The 21638-nt window shown below is 50.1% G+C and overlaps 1 protein-coding gene across 2 annotated transcripts in view; it reads right to left on the bottom strand.

Moving 5' to 3' along the window:
- LOC144941962 (guanine nucleotide-binding protein G(s) subunit alpha-like) overlaps window positions 1–20282 on the bottom strand; it is an 88914-nt gene extending 68632 nt beyond the window's left edge. For both annotated transcript variants that reach the window (XM_078868520.1, XM_078868521.1), the window contains exon 1: window positions 19661–20282. In XM_078868520.1, the coding sequence (XP_078724646.1) occupies window positions 19661–19991 (331 nt within the window). In that variant the 5' untranslated portion in view covers window positions 19992–20282. The remainder of the gene's footprint in view (window positions 1–19660) is intronic.
- Between the last annotated feature and the right edge of the window lie 1356 nt (window positions 20283–21638).

A 21638-nucleotide genomic window follows, 5' to 3' on the forward strand; every position in this document is an offset into this window, starting at 1 on the left:
GCCCTCATCCAGCAGTGGATGTGACCGAGGACTGTAAATCATTATTTTCACAAACACATTCCATACACAATGGACACGCGTCATACGTACGACACGGTAAGCCCTCTCCTAACGCGCGGTGTTCACACGACAACGCGTTTTCGCTGTAACACTTTTCGCACAACGCGGAACGCGCACCGTTATAACTCAAATGTTATAAACACGGAACGCGCACCGTTATAACTAACCCGTTATAACACGGAAGACGCACCGTTATAACTAACCCGTTATAACACGGAAGGCACACCGTTATAACGCGGCTTCTGAGCGGTCGACGACGAACTACTTTCTCAAGCTGTGCGGCTGAGCTGCGCAGTGATACGGTACATGGAATGATATATTCACGCGGCAACGTACCCTCAGGTTATCTGTCCCGCCGACTCACTGCGTGTGCGTAGTATCTCGCCCAACTTTATCGTTACTTCATTTGCGGAGAAATTGTTTTCGCTGAACGCGTCTTTTTTGCTTGACGTGGCAGGAACGCATCTCCAGCGTTAAACGAGGACTTGCCGTACGGCAATTTTTTTTTGTGTATCCACATGTGGCAAGCTCGGAGTGTTACCCACCCTCACTGTAGCCATGGGCTCTCACCACAAAACCAAACACTCGTGAATGAAAAATTGGACAAACATCCCAATTCGACACCTTGCTGAATACGAGTCTTGAGACTCGGGCGAGTTTCTCCTGGCTAAAAGGGGGCAATCATATTATTACAAAAACAACGTTCAAACTCTAAAATGACATCTTTTTTCCGTTAGTAAAACATCTGCCAAGCTGCGTCCCATCGCAGTCTGAACGTGCAACGGCGCTACGTTGGAAACTGTCACGCCGGCCTGACTTAAAAATGATTTCTTTTCCACCCCGACGCGGGGGATTACATTACTAAAATATACTGGCCTGGGTTACATTGTTGATCCGTTTCCCAAAGCTAAATTGAGCTACGCCACATCTCTGCACGCACGCTGTCAGGAGCAGGTTTACCGGGTGGTCCAATCAAGGTGTCGGATTGCAGGCTCCCCCCTTCCAAGCTGTGGATGTACAAAAAAAATTCCATTACTCTACCGAGCGTTAGGGCAAGCGGTGCCGAGGGATGGGACGACGTGGCCAGGAAGGCGCGAGATGGACCGGCGGTGAAGGATAGCGATGAAACGGCGGCCACGAAATGGGGGGCAGACGGCGGGGGGGGGGCACCGTGCCCGTGAGGACGTCCACCGCGGAGACGGAGCTCTGCGGATTGTTGGATAGCAGGAAAAGGGACGGATTGGAATAATAGCGAAGAGGATCTTTCAAAAGTAAAAAACACTTGACGATTGGAAAAAAATAAAAATCTGAAATCCCGGTGAAGACCAGGAGATGTAAACATCCGTGACTACATGTTTTTATGTATATGTCTATATATAAATGCAATTAGAACGCAGTTAATGAGTCAAACGCCAAAGTGGTTTCCTGCTCAGTCCAGTGTAGGGTGGGGCGCATCCCCTGTTTATGGCCCCGAGTTAGTGGTGGAAATTCCGCATTGCTATGGCGGCGGCGGCAGGGGGGTGGACATGGAGTCTTTCCATCGGACGATTATTGCTGCCCCCCCCACCCACACATAATGTGGTAGCTCGTTTTATCTGCCCCAGGGGCACGATGTCCGACGTTTCCAGGCCGGGATTCGAACTTTGTAACCTGATCGGAGGTAGATGGTTCTTATTCGGAGCCGGATAAGCAAGTTGAGTTTATTCCTTTTAACGCTAATTTGTTAAACGGGTAAAAATCGCACGCAGCCCTTTCATTTTGATTGCTCAAAGGGCCCTTTCATAGGAACGGTCACAGAAATAGATTTTGAAATTATGGAGGACAAACATTGTCCTACTCTGCGCCCAATTTCGTTTGTTGGGTAACACGGCCGCCGGCACCATTGATATCCGAAATAGTGATGGTCCTACCATTCACCAATGCACACAGTCCAGCATGGTGAAGTATGGTCAAATAAACCCTATGACCCAACAGGGCATGGGGAGGCCTTCATGCAGCATTGGATTGACACGAGGCTGCAAGTGAATTGTTGTGTTTATCAGAAAGACATCGATGCTCTGTAGGATTTCAGGGTCATCCTGCACGGCCCCGCGCTGTGTTTTCCGATCGTACCGCTACGCGTTGTTCGACACGATGTCCGACGTTTTGCTGCAAGTGTTGGGAACGTCTTTGGGAACCGAAGCAACCCGGCGGGTGCTGTGGAAGGTCGGTCTTCCATGCAGAACAAGACGCGGTAACGACCTGAAAATGCATCGGCGAGCTGTACCCACCTGCACTGTTCCCAGAAAATAAAATCCTGTCGCTGTCAAGCGCGGGATGAGTGACTGCTCACAAATCGACGACTTTTCCACGGCCCGACTGTGGCCGAGTGCCCAGATGAGGCACGGGATCCGCAGGGAACCCTTAGTGGCTCCAACGCGAGTTTGACGTGCGCGCGTGTGAGTAAGTGCGCGCGCGTGCATGTGCGTGCGTGTGCATGCGTGTGTCCGTGTGTGCGTCTGCATGTGTGCGTGTGTGCATGTGTGCATGTGTGCGTCGCGGTAGTGTGGTGGTTAACGCTCTGCACTATGACCCCAGTGACCTGAGTTCGATTATCGCTCACAGCCAACACCACAATGACGATTATATGAACAGGTCACGGGCCTCCCCCTAGTGAAAACTCGGTGCGATTTTTAAGCTTCACCACTGGGAAGACAAAGGCGTTTGGGCGTGGTGCTGGCCACCCAGCCCCTCGTGTGCCGTGCCAGCCTTCATAGGTGCTCGCTAACAGCACTTGCCCCAAAAGTCTGTTCAGGCTATACGGGGAATCTTTGTCTTTGTCACGCGTGTGTGGTGGTTTTAAAGAGGAGGGGGGTGGGGGTGAGGAAAGAGAGAAGGGAAGCAAAGGGAAATAATTTAACAAACTGAAATCGGAATCGTTATTTATCCTGGAGAAATCCGATGAGCGATGAAGCTCTTTTTCACAGACGCCGAGTAAGGGCGTGGGTCAGAAAGTTACTACGCTGCCACTCACCACAAACAAATTGCAGGCTCTCTCTCACACACACACAAGTTAAACAAAGCCAATGATTTGCCCAGGAAAGCCTCAGCCAGTCTCAAGACTCTTTCAGGAGGGTCCTGCCACACTGGAATGTTTGGTCAATGCCACGAGTGTTTGACACGTTGGAGCAAACTGGATTACATCCGTACGGAACAGTACAGCCCTAACCCTAACCCTAACCGCTCTCAGCCTCCACCTCCCCCACGCACGAGTGCGGGTCGTGGGGGTTGTTGACCATCCTTCACCACACCGGAGAGAAAACCCCACCTGAATCAGAATCAGAATATTTATTTATAACTGGAGGAATCCGATGAGCTTTAAAAGCTCCGTTTCACAGATGTCTAGGAGGGGCACGGGGTCAGAACGTTACAACGACACAACAGAAAAACACGATAGGAGTACAAAGTATAGGAAAGGCAAAACAAAAATCACTTTAAAAAGTATACAATTAAAACTACCAGCTATAGCCCACAGAGGTATTTAGCTTATTTTCCAAAAGCGACCTGGCCACAAATGATAGCTCAACCAAGTGCCTTATCGTGGGTTAATTTATCGCAGCCAAATACTATAAACGCGTGATGCCGATTTTAAATGTGGAGGGGAAAACCGGAGGACCCGGAGAAAAATCCACGTGACCACGGGGAGAGAGAGAGACACCGCAAACTCCAAATATACAGCAGCAGGCGTCAGGGGTCGGGATCGATACCCACGACCTCCTGTATACGAGGCGAGGTAGTTAACATCTCGCCACCGCGGTGGACCGGTTCACAAGGGGATAGCATTAAAATAATGCCACCTGCTGGCCACACCTTGCAGTCCCAAGTACTCACCACGGCTCAGCAAATCAGACGTGTGCCAAGATCGGTCGCATTTATAGGTCAAATTTAGGTCATCATGCAAATTCGGAAGGGAAACATGTGGGCAAATGCCCCATTATGCATTTGCTTGTGACCACTGTAGCTGATTTACATAATAGAAACTTCCTGAACATTGTGTTCAATTCTGGCACCCAAAAAACACCAAAGACAAAGGTCCCCCGTATAGCCATCACATACTTGTGGGGGCAAGTTCTGTTAGCGAGCGCCTATGACGGCCTGCAGGGTACACGAGAGGGGTAGGGGGCCAGCACCATGCAGGGCTGCCTTTGTCTCCCCAGCGGCGATGTTTACACACCGCGCCATGTACTAATTTGAGGCTGAGTCGACCTAGGGGAGGCCCACAAACGGTTCAGATATTCCTCACCGATGCTGCTGGCCTTGAACGGGAATCGCGCTGCGTGCTAACCGCTGCACTACCGCACAAAGCGCGCACACACAAGCATCAGCTGCCTCCCCGGTCCAGCAGCTGCGTCACGTGGTTGGCATGGACCCTGGTTAGGGTTGCCACCCTGTCCTGGTTGTCCCAGGACATCCATCCCCTTTCTGCGAGGTAGCTGCTGTTCTGGGCAAAAAAATATGCAAGCATTACCCGGTACACAAAAAAAGTCCCCGTCTTTTGTCAGTTGCGTAATAATGGCAAGCTGCTCAAGACAATGCACTAACACATTAATACGCCGCCTTCCTCCGCTCCTGCGAGATTATTCACGACCCACGAGGTGGCCAACCCCAGCCCCTCAAACGCCACCGCCCCCCACATCCCCATTCCCCGTCCAATCCTCCCCTCAGCGTCCGGGCCACCTCTGTCCCGTGGTCCCCGCTGGAATTGCACCGCCAACATCGGAGATCATCGCTGCTGCTGCTGCTGCTGCCCCAGACAATTGTAAGAAAAATAACAAAGATCCCCCGTGTCGCCTTAACATGACGGAAGACTAAAAATAGGTTTTTACCCTTTCTGTCAATAAAACAGGTGATGTTCAAACACCAAATATAAATCTTTTACAAGGAATCAAGTCTCCATTAACCACACGTGCTTGGGGTGAACAAACAAAGATGCCTCTGAAAATACACGGCGTGGTCTTTGAAACTGATTGACCGACGCCAGAGACAGCAGCCTTCTTCAGGGCCCAGTGTCACCACCAGTGTCACCACCAGTGTCACCACCAGTGTCACCACCAGTGTCACCACCAGTGTCACCACCAGTGTCACCACCAGTGTCACCACCAGTGTCACCACCAGTGTCACCACCAGTGTCAGAGCAGAGAACGCCATGTGGCGAGCAGCACAAGGACAATGCACTCTCAGTGGCATTTATAGCTCGGGGTGAGCAGCTATATCATACTTTGATACTGGCAAAAAAATGCGCATGACCTTAACAAGACTGCAAGTGTTGTTAGCAACAAACACCTTCTGAAAGATCCGAACGCAGAAAATCCCTTCCACGAAGCTCACGGCCCACCATAAATCACATCCACTGCACAAACCGTGGCGGATGCGGGTACCTGATGCACAAATGGAAAATTAAAAACTCCTCCAGTGTGCGACTGTGGTCATCTATAACAGAGACCGTACGCAGTGCCCCGATCCACAAATACGAAGGAGACATCGCAGCGATACCACTCCGTCTGGCTTGACCACCTGAATGTGACATTGCAGTCGTTGCTCCGCATCTACGTCAACCGTACGAAATAATAAATGCTGTTATAGCAAGCATGTATGAAGGCCAGCACGGCGCACGAGGTGGTGGGTGGTCAGCACCACGCCCGGCCGCCTTTGTCTCCCCAGTGGCGATGTTTACCACACACCCTACACGAGTCGACCGCGGGTATCACAAGGACCGGTTCAGATAATCGTCACCGGCGCTGGTGGTCATGAGCGGGAATCGAACCCGGGTGGCCGGGTTCGCGGCGCAGCGCGCTAACCACTACGCTACCGCTCCCCTATTCTACAGCGCGCACACACTCACGCACATACGTACACGCGCACGTACAAACACGCACACGCACGCACACACGCAAACACGCTCACACGGACACGCACACCAACAGCGTGCACGTTGCCATGGCAGGGCGCGCTGTAAACCGAGCCCTGCCATGTCGACACAAGCTACAGCATCTCCCACCTAAGGGTGCAGGCAGGGCGCCCTGCACCCAGTCCACATCCCTCTGAACGTCTCACGGGTGTGCAGAGTTATGTCATCGACGTAAAAAGAGACAAAGGTCACCCGTATAGCCTGTCACAGGCTGTTGGGGCAAGTGCTGTTAGCGAGCACCTATGAAGGCCGGAAACGGCACATGAGGGGGTGGGTAGCCATCACCACGCCCAACCGCCTTTGTCTTCCCGGTTGCGAATTTACACATCGCACCAGGTACTCATTTGAGGCCGAGTCTACTTAGGGGAGGCCCATGACCGGTTCAGATCATCGTCACTGGTGTTGGTCGCGAGCGGGAATCGAACCTCGGGTCGCCGGGGTTCGTAGCGCTGCGCCACCACTCCACTGCTGGATGAGGACCGTGGGTGTTGTCTGGCCATACTTCACCACTCTGGTCAATGCGGGTTGGTGAAGGAAGGCAGCATAGTTGTGAGAGCACGGTACAGTAGACCAACCGGTGACCCGAGTTCTATCGCTAGCTCCGGCTAACAACAGTGCCGAGTGACTGCCACGGCGCCGAGATGTTAACTACCTCGCCTGGTATACAGGAGGTCGTGGGTTCGATCCCGACCCTGACTCATGTATATTTGGAGTGTGGGTGTTCTTCCCGTTGTCGTGTGGATTTTTTTGTCCGGGTCCTCCGGTTTTTCCCTCTGCATTTAGCATCACGCGTTTAGAATATTTGGCTGCTGCTATCAATTGCCACTTGATAAGCCACTTGCTTGAGCTATCATTTGTGGACAGGTCGCTTCAGAAAAAGAGCTACATAGCTTCAGTGGGGCTTATCTGGTGAAAACAAAATTTTGTTTAGTTTAGTTTTTAGTTTCGAGTGATATCCAAACCAGTTCTGGGCACCCACCCCTCACGGACCCGCACTGGTGAAGTACGGTCAAACAACCCCCATGGCCAACGATGACGTGGGAGGCCTTCATCTAGCAGTGAATTGACAAAGGTGCGTAATACACAATTTTTTTTTGCTAATAAACATTGCCGGAGAGTAATGTTTTGTTCTTGAAGCCCACCTCTCCGTGACGACGGTACTAGATGCCCATCTTCAGACTAAAACAGAACCTAGCGCAAAACAGCGGCAGCATTAACACAACGTCCAAACTTCACGTGATACGCGGTGACTCAAAACGCTTGTCAATGAAACAAAATCAAACTCGCGGCCCGACGGGGGCGAAGTTTTATCCGTTGACATTGTAAGTTTCGCAAGAGATCTCATCGACAGCGTGCCCTCTACATGTTGAACTTCCTGTCGAACTTCTTTCGCACCGTGCGTAGCCGACCGCGCTGAGCGGAGGCGCCGCTCTGATGAAGGGCCATCGCACGGAACGTCGCCCGTTACGTTTTCCTCTCTCTCTCTTTGAAGGCCACGCGGTTTTTGTTGCCACAGTGTTGTCTCAGGCGGAATTGCCCTAGGGGAGGCTCAGGACAGGATTTGGATAAAACCGCGTCCCCGCAGTGGTGACCGTGCCCAGGAATCAAACTCGGTTCAGCCGCGTGCAACGCTGCTATAATACACAAGAGACAAAGATTGCCCACACGGACATTAGATCATTCCCACCCACCGCCCCCCCCACAGCGTTTGACAAGCTGTGAGCGGGCACCTATTAAGGGTGGCCACAGCACGTGACGGGGCGCGCTGTGGCTGGAATCGCGCCGGACCGCCTTCTCTTCGTCCGCACTTCTGTACGTCCACACGCTGCGCCGGGTACTCACTTCAGGCGGAAATAGACTTCGAGGGGGGCGGTGGGGCCCAGGGCAGGTTGAGAGATGCCACGCGCTGCTGACGTTCGCCGTGGCTAGGAACCAAATTCCGGTCACCGGGTTCACAAGCGCAGGGCACTGTTATGCAAACAAAGACAAAGATACCCCCCACCCCGTATAGCCGTAACAGACTGTCGGGGCAAGTGCTGTTAGCGAGCAACTATGAAGGCCGGAACGGCACACGAGGGGGTGGGTGGCCAGCACCATGCCCGGCCGCCTTTGTCTCCCCAGTGGCGATGTTTAAACACCGCACCGGGTACTCATTTGAGGCTGAGTCGACCTCGTGGAAGCCCTGGACCGGTTACGATAATCGGCACTGGTGTTGGCCGTGAGCGGGAATCGAACTCAGGTGGCCGTGTTCGCAGCGCAGCGCTAACCGCTCCACTACCGTCCCCCTCATCCTCTTGTGCACACACACACACACAGAACACATACAGCACAAACACACGCATCCCTCCGTGGCCTTACAGACTGCTGGGGCAAGTGCTGCGAGCGAGCACCCTGCACAAACACACTAGAGAGCGCGCAAAGCAGAACGCACAACTTTTTGCCATGGATAAGGTGAATGCATAACTGTGCGTGACTTTGTAATAAAGCTAGCACATTCGACTAACCTGGTAAATAATCCCAACTGGCGGTGGAGTGGTGACATCACAATACCTTTATTAGGGGTGTAATGACGCATCGATTCAACCAATTAATATCGATCCTTAAAGCCCCATTATCTATGCATCAAATCGCACCTCACGTTTTTCTATTCGTACCCGAGGCATGTGCAGGGAACGGGACCTCCAGAATTAGAATCAGAATATTTGTTTACACTGGAGGAGGAATCCGATGAGCTATCAAGCTCTCTTTATTTTTACCTACGTGACTTTACCGAAAAAACCTAAGAGTATGAATAAATATGCATGTTCATCTTCGTCTTCGTCCTCTTCATCGTCTTCTTCTACTCCTGTCCCCAAACCCACGCGGTCTTTCCCAATATTCTGCGCAGACCACTGCCTCTGCTGTTGCCATTGCCACACCTGGAGCAGTGCGCCAAGGTGCGGTGGCGATGATGTCACGAGAGAATTGCACCCGCAGAACATCCACGCTCTTCAGTCCCATTAGGCTCCGGCAATGTGAGCCATTTGGAATTGGGATCCGGACGATAGCTCTTCGCTAGTTCCCATTCGGCAGCTTTTGTCGCTTGATTTTTTTCCCCATTTCTTTTTTTTTGCTTGCCAGAGTGGTGATGTTCCGGAAGATTCCGGTGATGCGGTTACAGCCGAGCACAATAATCTGTTAACTCGATGAGAGATGACGATGTGCTGCCTGATATATTAGAGGAGTATCTCTAAGCAATCCACACTCATGTATACAGGGTGCCTAACAATGTGTTAACACTTATATAAGACTGTGGTTTTTAATGGGAAAAAGAACCGATAAGACACCGTAGCATGATAACAAATGGATATTAATAGCCTCAAAAAGTCAAAGAGTCTGCACTTGTTCGCCATCATTGTCAACACGTGCCTGGAATCTTCTCCAGGTGGTCTCCAGAGCCTGGAGGCACATTTCTTGCGGTATTGTTGCAAATTCTCAGAAGTGTTAACATTTTTTGAAGCGCCCTGTATATGTACCGCGTATATAATTATGCCATTTTTTTTCATCCAGAAAAACCGCACTGAGCCTTGAGACTTTCTTTCCAGGAGCGTCGTGCACTAGGATGTTTGGCCAATTCCGTGAGTCTTGTGATTATTATGTGTTTAGTTTGTTGTTATTTCCACGCCCCCCACCCGCACCTACAATTATCACAGTTGGCTACGTACATACGGTGCAAAAAAAGTTCAACATGTGTACGTATGCACTGACTTAGCTTAATGTGGGAGAGTTTTTAATTATTTGGTTCTTTCGGTAAAATCTTTATACGTGACTTTACCGAAAGAACCAAAGAATAATTCCTGCAGTCACGAAAGCTCCAAAATTAAGAGAGTTTTTAAATTCAGTTTTTTTTCTTCAGTTTAATGCGGGAGAGAGCCAAACAGCGTGGGGAAAACCCATCGCGTTAAGGGCGACAATGCTCAAAGCTCCGCACAGCTAGATTAAATTCGCAGATAAAGCGTATACTGTACAGTGAATTCAATAGGGTTGTACAGCATGTGTGGACTGCGCCTATTGCTGTGTTGCAATCTCCTGGCCACCGTCCAGCCCTTTCATCCCACGCCTATAACACCTGGTGTGCACTCGTTGTCACTCATCCAAGCACTCAGCAAAAGCTCAAAAGGCTCCTTGATCTTCCGAGATCTGCGGCGATTGGGCACAGAGTCGTTTGGCCAAGCAGAATATTGACCGAATGAAAGCTAAGCGGACGGGGGCCATGATATACGTCTCCGTCCGTCGCTTCTTGAAGGGACTGGAATGGACGATGGCCAGTGGCCAAGACTGATGTCAGAGTGGCAGCCAAAGGAGAGAACACACGCCGGCAGGTACGTCCACTGCAGAGACGGAGCATTGAAATTGGCTCATGTGCGGGGGGCTGGAAGGACGGTTGCACCGTGTGATCGAGAAGGATTGCAATCGGTTGGAGAGGCTCCCATCCGGCTGTGGATAGACCATAGATGACGATGACGAAGGTGATTTCATCGAACAGCAACAAGGCTTTCTGTCTATGTTTCAGCCTTTCTATGCGTTATCAAAGCCCCCCCCCCATCACCACCCCTTCAGCTGCGTCCAGTTTGGAAGGACGAAATTAAACGTCCGTAACTCGGTCTGCACGCCCGGTGTTATTTTTTCCAACACACGGAGCCAGCACAACTTAACATGCTGCAAATGCTTTCCCTGCGCCGTCCGTATATTTAGCCGGAGCACTCACACCTGCAGGCAGTAAAACAATGAAACCAGGGCCGACAAAGACTCGGCAGACACAGCCGTGCAAACGTTGTCACCCCATGTATTTGAACAGCGAAAGAGAACACCACTTCCGAAAGGCCACTGAAATTGCAACTCGATAAACATCCATTATCATTGCATTTTTTCTTCTCATCTAAAGAATGAACGGCTACATTTAGAAGATTTAAAAGAATGAGACAAACCGTTTGCGCAACGTGTAACCAGCGACGCACCGTCCACCGCACAGTATTCACTCTGTCTCGGAGAGAGAACGACTCGGAGGCGCGCAGAGGAACCCACGGACAAGCGGGAAGGCAGCAGCAGCAGCAACGTTACGAAAATAAAGTTTTGCTGGCTGGCTGCACGGAGGGAGGCCTTCATCTAGGATTGAATGGACCATGGCTGACGATGATGATGATATTGTAAGTTGTCATGATGCGAGCCGGTAAACCTATTGAAATAAAAATATGGAGGGTCACGTTGAAAGAAAGCGCAAGCTACTAGTTGACTTGAGAAATAGTTCTATGCTGTCACCACAGGGTGATGCACTGCTTTCTGTGCAAATGTATTCATCTTGTGATAACGACAATCGCACAAACAGAATATAATTGTGGCACAATTATTTTTTTTCTAGCCATAACCTACAAATAGCTGTCGTGCTGCTGCTAGTCACCGTGCTCATGTCGGAAAATTCGAGCAACCTCATCTAAAAACATGAAGCTTAATCTATGTGTGTTCTCGCGTGTGTGTGTGTGGAGCGCGAGTGCAGTGGTTAGCGTGCTACGCTATGAACCCCATGACCCAGGTTCAATTTACGCTCACGGCCAACACCGGTGACGATTATCTAAGCCGGTCCTGGGCCTCCCCGAGTTAGACTCAGCCTCAGAATCAAAGGTATTGGGTTAGATCGCGTACGTATAAATGTGTCGTACCCCTCCACCACCCGACACAGCCAGTAAGGCTTGTCACGTAAACAGCGCGCCAATCAGTTACTACTTCAGCCACAACATTTACAATTTGAGTAGTACGACGTTTCGCTGGTAATTACATCCAGTATCATCGGGCGATTTGCCAGAAGAGTGAAGCCATCCACCAGCTTCCGGTCTTAAACAGAGCAATAGGACGACGTCATCACTGTGAACCCATCTGGTGCAGAAATCCGAGGCGGGGGAGGGGGATTTCTCCACAAATCTGGCTCTCACCTGATGAAGCTGGTTGTAATTACTGGCGAAACGTCGTACTCAGATTGTAAATGTTGTGGCTTGGCTCTCCAACGCACCGGTGTGCTGTACTAGTGACGAATTGGCCACGTTCTGTTTACGTGACAAACCTTACTAATTGGCTGTGTCGGGTGGTGGCGGGTTTAACGACACATTTATATATTTACGCGATCTAACCCAAACAAAAAACCCTGTAATATGGATGATATTGGTCGCGAAAGCCCGTCTGCGTGTTCGACTGAGATTTACACCGAACCGCTCGACAATCCGCGGGTAAATTATCCGGGTTGTCGATTAGCCGTGAGTGTGAAAAACACAAATACAATTATTTTTACGAGTGCTGGTACAAATTATTAACTTGCTCCTCACTCAGCGGGGGTCAGTGACCTCGGTAACCACGCACCGGCAAGCAAAGGGACTTGCCTTAAGAAGCGACACAAAACAGATTGAATATTTTCGCCGTCACCGTTATTCACCCTGCGTAGTATCGATAGTTCAATTACAATGTGCCATTTTATTGAGGGACTGCGTGTTGTTGTCTTGCTGTGGTCTGGGACTGTTGCTGCTGTTGTTTTTCCGCTTTGCCCAAGCTTGCATTTAGTGTTGACAAATTGGGCAGGAATTTACTTACTCATATACTTGATGTGTTTTTATTTATTTTCAGTGACTTGCTTATCTTTTCTCTACGCTGCACTCCCATCGTTTATGTTTTGTTTCTTGTTGTAACTTGCTGACCCGCCCTTGCAGGACATCAGTGATGAAGAGCTTCACAGCTCACCTGATTCCTCCAGGATAAATAAAGATTCTGACTCATAGGCAAATAGTAAACAGTTTTGTTCGCCTAATTTACGCACAATGTGCTCTTCAACCTTGCTTTTCCTTAATCTGGACAACCCCTACATAGTATTGCCCCAGACAGTACAGAGTGGTTTCCTCTAGTTCACAACCATTCAGAATTATGATACATGAGAGTGTGCGTGTGTTCAACAACAATTAGCGGGCGTGGTGCTGGCTACCCCACCCCCTCGTGTACCGTACAAGGCCTTCGTATGTGCTCACGAAGAAAAACTGCCCTCACAATCTGTTAAAAGGCTATTTTGGGGACTTTGTATGTTCAGCGTTAGGACTGCCCCAACTCCGAAATCCTCCAGTTGCTGCCTATCTCTGCCACGTTTCTCGCTTGCTTCATCAATTTTTCCACACTCCAATAGTGGGCCAGGAAATCCACGACTGTGCATCATGGGCAGGATGATTGGGAGGAAGAGGGAGGCTTGACGACCACGATTGTTGTTTTTTTGTAAACAACGTAAGGAGAGATATGCGTAGGGTGGCCCGTATCTCAACATGCCTTTGCACCCGCACACATCCGCAGCACAACTGTTCGCACGCCGATCCCGAATACCCGCCAAGCCAAGGGAGTCGGAGGAGATTCGACGTCGGCGGTGTCAACGGATTGTCGACGCTTTTTTTTCATTGAAAGAAGCGGTTTCCTCGATCGCGCATCGATTCCATCCATCCCATAGATCCGCAGCTCACGAAATCGATAACGGGATCCAGTTGGAGTAGGTTCGGTAACGAACCGATCGTCGATTTGGCACGCGGGCAACGGCCAAAAACGCCCAAGCGTCATCATGTGCCAACGCCATGTGTACACGGCAGCAACCCCGTCGTGGTTGTCACCACCCGCTGCTGGATGTAGCCCCCCCCCCACCACCGTGCTGTCACCGTACTCCACCACCGCTGGTCATCGGTGAAGGTTGGCCGGTGATGGCGTGCGTGCTCTTCGGTTTTTTCGGTAAAGTCACGTAGGTGGAAAAAAAAATAGATCACGACGTTTCGATCGCAACACAAGCAATCGTCATCAGGTGGGACAACCACAGCAAGAAAAAAACTGCTGAAGTAGACTTATTTTTTCTTGTTGTGGTTGTCCCACCTGATGACGGTTGCTTGTGTTGCGATCGAAACGTCGTGATCTATTTTCTTTTCTACCCACGTGACTTTACCGAAAGAACCAAAGAGTATGGATTCCTGCAGCGACGAAAGCTTCAAATCAAGATTGTGCGTGCGTAGTTTTTTTGTGTTCGCGTGCAATAATTATCGACACGACTGAAATGCGGGGAATCAACGACCGTCACGAAGCGCGAGTCACGAATCTCACACGCTTTGGGTGTAATGCAGTGCTTTGTTTTCAACGGCTATGCCCAAAGTTAAAATAAAATTAGCCGATTTTGAACGCGCACCAGGGCAGTGTCTGAATGCAGTGTTGGCATTCAAAAAGCTCATCTTCAAACGTAAAAACTAAATAAATTTCTATTCTATGGTTCTTTCGGTAAAGTCACGTTTATTAACAGCTTGCCCTCAGAGGCTAACCTCCCTGTTCCCGATGACGACCGCTTGTGTTGCGATCGAAACACCGTGATATTTTTATTCACTAGATTTGTATTATTTTAGTGTTATTATTTTTTCTATCTACGTGACTTTACCCGAAAGAACCAGAGTATGAATTCCTGCAGTCACGAAAGTTTTCAGTAAAAATTCCATATCAATTTCCTCTTTCGGTTCTAAAACGTGACTTGGGTAGCCACGACCGTCGGGAAGGTTTTGAGGCGAGAGCCGATAGGAGACGTATCGCTCGACCCAGCAAACAGCACCAACCTGACTCTCCTTCCCGCAAAGACGGCACACATTCTCACAAAACACTACAACACTCCCAAAACCAATCATAGTGAAACTTACACCACAGCACACTCAAAAAACAATGCCCACATCTGCATAGCGTTTGGGGATGTAACTGGCTGCAAAAATTGTTTTTTACTTTGTTCCGTTTCAAGACACATTTTCACGTGGCAACGCGATTTGGAGGCAAGCGTGTTGGATGTGCAACACAATGCACCGTTGCACTGTACTGCTATGCTCGTTAGTATATGCGCCCTGCCTTCACCAACTGGCATTCACCAGTGTGGCAAAGTATGGACATAAAAGACCCCTGACCCGCCTGGTGTTGGGATGGCCGCCCTATCCTGTAGTGAAATGACAAACGAGCTGTGCATGTATGTGTACGACTTCCTCTAAACGTAAAATAAACATGCCCAATGTTTCTGTCCTGCCATTTGAACGTGATTGCACTCAGAGACACCCACCGCTCGACAAGTACAAATTTGACGTGATGTAAACTAAGCTATAAACTTTTTTATTTTACCAGGTAAGGCCCACTGAGCTATAAAAACTCTTTTTCAAAAGCGATCTGGTCACAAATTATAGCCGAGCGAAGTGGCTTATCACGTGGACATTTATAGCAGCCAAATACCCTAAACGCGTGCCGATGCTAAATGTGGAGGAAAAAAAGGGAGGACCCGGCGAAAAATCCACGCACCATGGGGAGAACGTGCAAACTCGATCTAGACAGGTGTCTGAGTTGGGATCGAACCCACGACCTTCTGCAAACCAGGCCAGGGGAGTTTATATCTCGCCACCGCGGCACCCCAAGTCACCCACTATTCCATAGAGTTTGAGAACGATTGCCAAAGCCACCTTCACGTCGTATCGCATCTCACCACCATAAACAAACATCAACCCACTCATCATGAGAACACGTTCAGGGCTTTCTGTTGATGGCTGGGGTGGGGTAAGGTGGGACAGATGCGTTTTGACTTTCCTGAACTATGTGTCTGCTGGCATGTCACGACGATTCATCACTTTATTGGTGTGAGCCTTGCATGTGTGTGTGTGTTTTGGGGAGCGATAGTGTAGTGGTTAGCACACTGCGCTATAAACCCGGCGACCCGGGTTCGATTCCCGCTCACGGCCAACACCAGTGACGATTATCTGAACCGGTCCTGGGCCTCCCCTAGGTCGACTCAGCCTCAAATGAGTACCTGGTGCGGTGTGTAAACATCGCCACTGGGGAGACAAAGGTGGTCGGGCGTGGTGCTGGCCACCAACCTCCTCGTGTTCCGTTCTGGCCTTCATAGGTGCTCGCTAACAGCACTTGCCCCTACAGTCTGTTAAGGCTATATGGGGGATCTTTGTCTTTTTTTTGTATCGTAGTGGTATAGGGAGCGGCGGTGTAATGGTTAGCGCGCTGCACTACGAACCCGGCGACCCAAGTTCGATTCCCATTCAAGACCAACACCAGTGATGATTATCTTAACCGGTCCTGGGCCTCTTCTAGGTCAACTCAGCCCAAACGAGTACCTAATGTGATGCGTGAATTTTGCCACAAGGGAGATAAAGGCAGCTGGGCGTGGTGCTGGCCACCCACCCCCTCGTGTGCCATGCCGGCCTTCATAGCTGCTCGCTAACAGCACTTGCCCCAACAGTATGTTAAGGATAATGTTAAGGCTATAGGGGGATCTTTGCCCCTTTTATATTTTGATGACCTTTGATGACCTTTCTCTGAAAGGTCATCAAAGTCTCACCGAGTCTCATGACACCTCAAGTTTCAGGAGACTCCTGCTTTTGGGAAGTTTGGACAAATTCTCTGAAAGGTCATCATCATCATCATCACGAGCCGTTGGCAGGCAGCCCCGTAGGGTGTCCACTGCACATGTCGTCATATTGTTTCCACTTTCACCCTCCGTCTTGTCGTGCCGATACGCTCCAGTGGTGGCCCCACATCTTTCTGCCACCAAATCTCTTGTGATGTCGTCACCAAGACATTCTCTCTGTTCGAGTCTTCTTCCTCTCTGAAAGGTGTCTATCAGTATTTCGGGACACTTATTGTATTTATTTATATCCGCTCACAGTTGAACAAAAAGCGAGTTTATGTATTTACCACTGCAATGGATATACATAGCCGCACTGACGCACACACATCTGGGCCATCATAGTTGGTCTGAAAAGGTGTAATTGGTCAGTACAGATACAACACATCCCGTGCCAAACTCACAATACTACGGTGCTTCAAACGCAAAACAATGGCTTCTGCAGCATCATCATCATCACCACCATCACCGCATGGCAGCAGCAGAAGTAGCAGTAGCAGCAGGAAGATGACAATCACACAGGTAGTGCAGACGTCACGGCAAAAGCCAAATAGGTGTCTGGCAAATCACGCTCAGGACGATTGTGTGCAACCCCGGGACACAGAATACAATAATACATAAATATAAATACCGGATGTCTAAAAGAGGAAAAGGCCGAAAATTATAACCAGCAAAAGCATTCAGCCAACACAACCTCTGTAGGTCGACATTTTCCGTTGGAAACGGTCTTAATTGTTTTGCTCAACACAGAACTGGCCCGTTGTTATTGTTATCGTGTTAGTACCAATCGATAGGTCATGCGATCCCACAATTTACAATTTTCAGTGTGTGTGTGTACGGTTGGTTGACCTATAACACCCGCGCCTGTCCCCATGACCTCCTGCCAGAGAGCCTTTGACACTCCACGTGACCCCAATATGCACCCAGCCCGATATGTATTCATATTTCTCGCCGTTCTCAATGCACTGCCGCCTTTGTCACCCCCCCCCCCCCCAATATTACACGAGTATTACAGCGGTGCGATTCTAAGCCACTGCCATCAATACAGTAGCCAGTGTAATGGCTGAGTCGACCTAGGCGTGGGCCAAGGCAAGTAACACTCTCCAGTCGAGAGCTATTGATTTTATTTAATCAATAGCCAGAAAGTTATCACGCTCTCCGCAGTACTGTATACACGATATTTACTGTGCAATGTATACGGCACAAAGTAGGACACACGCAGAGCACACGCGGAGCTCACAAGTGTGGCATGGTACATAACACACACACATTTCAGTACACACCACATTATCACATACAACACACATTGCACACAATGTTCATTTAATTAAGTGTGTATGCATGTGCATTTTCTTTCGCGCCGTACGTATCCAATCGTGCTAATGTATTATAGCACTGTGTATTGTGTATGTGGGGCACATAATAGTACTAATGTATCTTCTTGTATGTATACAATATACTGTACTGAAACACACACACAGGACCACCGCATGACATGTGCAAGTTGATATTACTGTATATGGAAACAAAAATGCTAAAAGGCGGGGTTTCCTTTTTTTCTCTATCATAAACATTCCTTATTGTGAGTGTTCATGTCGCAGGGGTGAGCGCACGTCAGAGCAAGAGTCATCCTGGACAACGGGCTGGTCCAGATGTCTTGTGACCCCCCCCCCCCCAAAAAAAGACCCATGTTTTTACCCTGAACATGTTATTTCTCCTTTGCCACATTCATACCTGTTTTAAATAAACCTTACTTAAAAAAAAAATTAAAAAAAATTGACAATTGAATGGGTTGATGATCTCACGCAAGTCATCCGGGGCGACCCTGGACCGTAACGTTGCATGGCAAATACAAAGGTCACCAACATCGCCCGTATAGCCTTCACACTGCTGGCGGGCAAAGTGTTGTTAGCGAGCAACTATTAAGGGCGGCCAGGTAACGGCGCGCACGACGAAGGGCCCCGTGGATAGAACCACGCCCGACCGCCTTTGTCTCCCCAGTGGCGACGTTTACCACACAGCAGGTACTCGTTTGAGGCTGAGTCGACCTAGGAGAGGCCCAGGACCCGGTTCAGATAATCGTCACTGGAGGTGGTGGCCGTGAGCGGGAATCGAACTCGGGTTCGCTGGGTTCGGAGAGCCCGGGGGGGTTAGCGCTAACCACTGCGCCACCGCTCCCCACTGATAGCACACACATAGCACACACACAGCACGCACATACAGCACAACACACACAGCACACACAGACAGCACACGCACATAGCCGAACGTCTGGCACATCACGATTCGTATAAATAGCGCAGCAGCAAGAGAAAAACATTCAATGATGGAACGGAAAAAAAACAAAACCCGGACGTTTTTAATCCACAAACCTCCACCCCACACCCCACCCACCCACCAATTCGCGTCTGCCGTGCAACAACCTACGAACTGTAGTAACAGTAGGGGGCAACAGCAAACATCATCATCATCAGCAGCAGCGGTGTTGCAGCAACATCGGCTGGGTTCAACTATCCAAGAAGCAGTGTCTGCTTGACTTGGCTACACATGGCCGTCTGCTGCAGCAGCAGCATGCACCTCGCGACGCACTTGGGAACAAGCGGCGGTGATTGTACCACGACAGGAGCCGGGGAACCCATCGGTGTGGCCAGACCACCATCAGTGTGGCCTCCAAACCATCGGGGTGGCCAGCAGCCCATCGGTCTGGCCAGACCACCATCAGTGTGGCCTCCAAACCATCAGTGTGGCCAAAAAACCATCGGGTGGCCAGACCACCATCAGTGTGGCCTCCAAACCATCAGTGTGGCCAAAAAACCATCGGGTGGCCAGCAGCCCATCGGTGGGGCCAGAACAACGATCGATGGGGCCTGAAAACAACCATCAGTGTGGCCTCCAAATCATCGGTGTGACCAGAACACCATCGGTGTGGGCAGAACAACCATCGATGGGGCCTGAAACCCATCGGTCTGGCCTGAAACCCATCGGAGTGGCCACCAACCCATCGGTGTGGCCAGAACAACCATCGATGGGGCCAGAACAACCATCGATGGGGCTTGAACCCCATGGGTGTGGGTTGAGCAAGCGTGGTGTTTGTCGGTCTCTATCGCTGACGCCCAGCGCCAACGCAAACCTCCCATCCCGCCGTGATCCGTCAACCCCCCGCACGCACGCATCCCGTGGCTTACCGAGCAGGAGCAGGCGGTGCCTCTGCTTGTACTCCCTCTTCTCCGCCTTGAGCTTCTTGTCGATGATGTTGCTTCGCTTCTTGTTCGTCTTGCGCCGCGCCTTCTCGTCCTCACGCTTCCACTGCATCCTCACCTCCCTCTCGCGGTCCGCCTCTCGCTGCTGCTGCTGCTGGTCTCGTTCTACGTCTCCCCGTTGGTTCTGTTGCTGCTGCTGTTGTTGTTGCTGTTGTTGTTGCTGCTGTTGTTGTTGCTGCTGCTGCTGCGTTGTCTCGTAGGCGAGTGGAACATCGGGGCCGAGGAGCCGAGCGCGTAGGCTGTAGCAAGCCCCCATTGTGGCTGCCGGCCACTAACAACAATCAGCTCGCCTGACTTGCGCTCCCTTTCGTTCTACTGCGATGTTATTGCTGCTGCTGATGATGGTAGTGACGGTGATGGTAGTGATGGTGATGATGGTGATGATCGTCTTGCTGCTGCTGCTGATGATGATGACGAAGAGTGTCGCCGATAACAGCCCTAAATCATCCAATTAGGAGGCCGCTTGGTTTGTCACAATCGCGAAAATACGGAAAATGACTTCCACCCAAGACGACTCCTGGCTGTCTGCAGCATCCAATCTCAACTCCCCCCCCCCGACCCTCCCCCAACAACACAGATTATCGTCACCAAATGTCAAAAAATAAACCCCCGCCGTTCACCCGTCCTTCCCCAACCCGCACCCCTCCCTATAACTGAACGAAAAATATCGAATGAAACCGCCCACTCGTGTGCTATAAGCCCCGTTCACGATATTCTTCATCGGCTCGCCAAAATCCCACCGAGAGAGAGAGAGTACAATCCTCCTCCGTTTACGTACACGGACCACGTTTGACGGCTAAACTTTGAGCGGCCATGAAGGTGCTTGAGAGATGGGTGGCTGGTTGTGTGTGTAGCGGCGTAGGGGGCTGCTGCTGCTGCTACTGACGCGATTCTGTGGCTCATGTGATCTCCGCTCCTGCCTCCTCCTCCTCGAGCCTGGCCCCTTGTACCGTATCACTGCGAGTAGCTGCACACAATGCACACTCGTACATCCGCTTGCCAGCTCATGCAGATGTATTTTTTTTGTTTCGTTGTTGTGTTCGTCTGTCCATCTCATACCTATGGGTTGTCATCTATTTATCCATCCCTCTGTTATTCGTTTATCTGTTGATTTATGTATTCATTGATTCAGCCTCCTATCCAATCATACATTCAACCGTCTATCCACCCACCGATATAACCACCAAAACATAAACCCATTCACCTACCCATGAATTGGTCAACCGAACCATCCACCCGCCGATCCACTCACCCATCCATTCACCTATCCATCCATCCGCCCATACATACATCCACCCGTTCATCCCAAATCCACCCACCTACTTATCAATCCATACATCCACCCATCAATTCACCTACTCACTTACCCATCCATCCACCAATGTATGTATCCACCCATGTATCCATCCATCCATGGATCCATTGACTTAACCACCCATCCATCTACCCATCCATTTGTCTAACAAGACAATCCCTCCGCCACAATTTGTATATCTGCCTTTACGAATGTGTTTGTGCATTTGGAGATCTATTTGTCTGTGTTTGTCTAAGTGTCTACAGGGCCCTGTCTCTTTGTATGGTGTACACATATCAGTACTCTCAGAACTTTTTTGGCTCTTCATTTCTCTGTCTCTCTATGCATCTGTGTATGTCCCTCCATGTCTGTCTGTCTCCATGTCTCAGCGTCTGCCTCAGCCGTGTCCCCATCTCTAAGTGTCTCCGTCTTCATGACTCTCTCTCACCACTTTCATGTTGTCCCTCTTATCTCAAAATTCAGACATGGCACACGCGGCATGACACGCCGGAATGCAAAAGTGGAATTATTTGACAACGAAAGTCACAGGGTCCAATGAGGAACGCATCTGTGTGACGGGTCAGCCATCGACCCTGCCAAATGACAAAA

Source organism: Lampetra fluviatilis, chromosome 26 (genome assembly GCF_964198595.1).
Source record: "Lampetra fluviatilis chromosome 26, kcLamFluv1.1, whole genome shotgun sequence".
NCBI lineage: Eukaryota > Metazoa > Chordata > Hyperoartia > Petromyzontiformes > Petromyzontidae > Lampetra > Lampetra fluviatilis.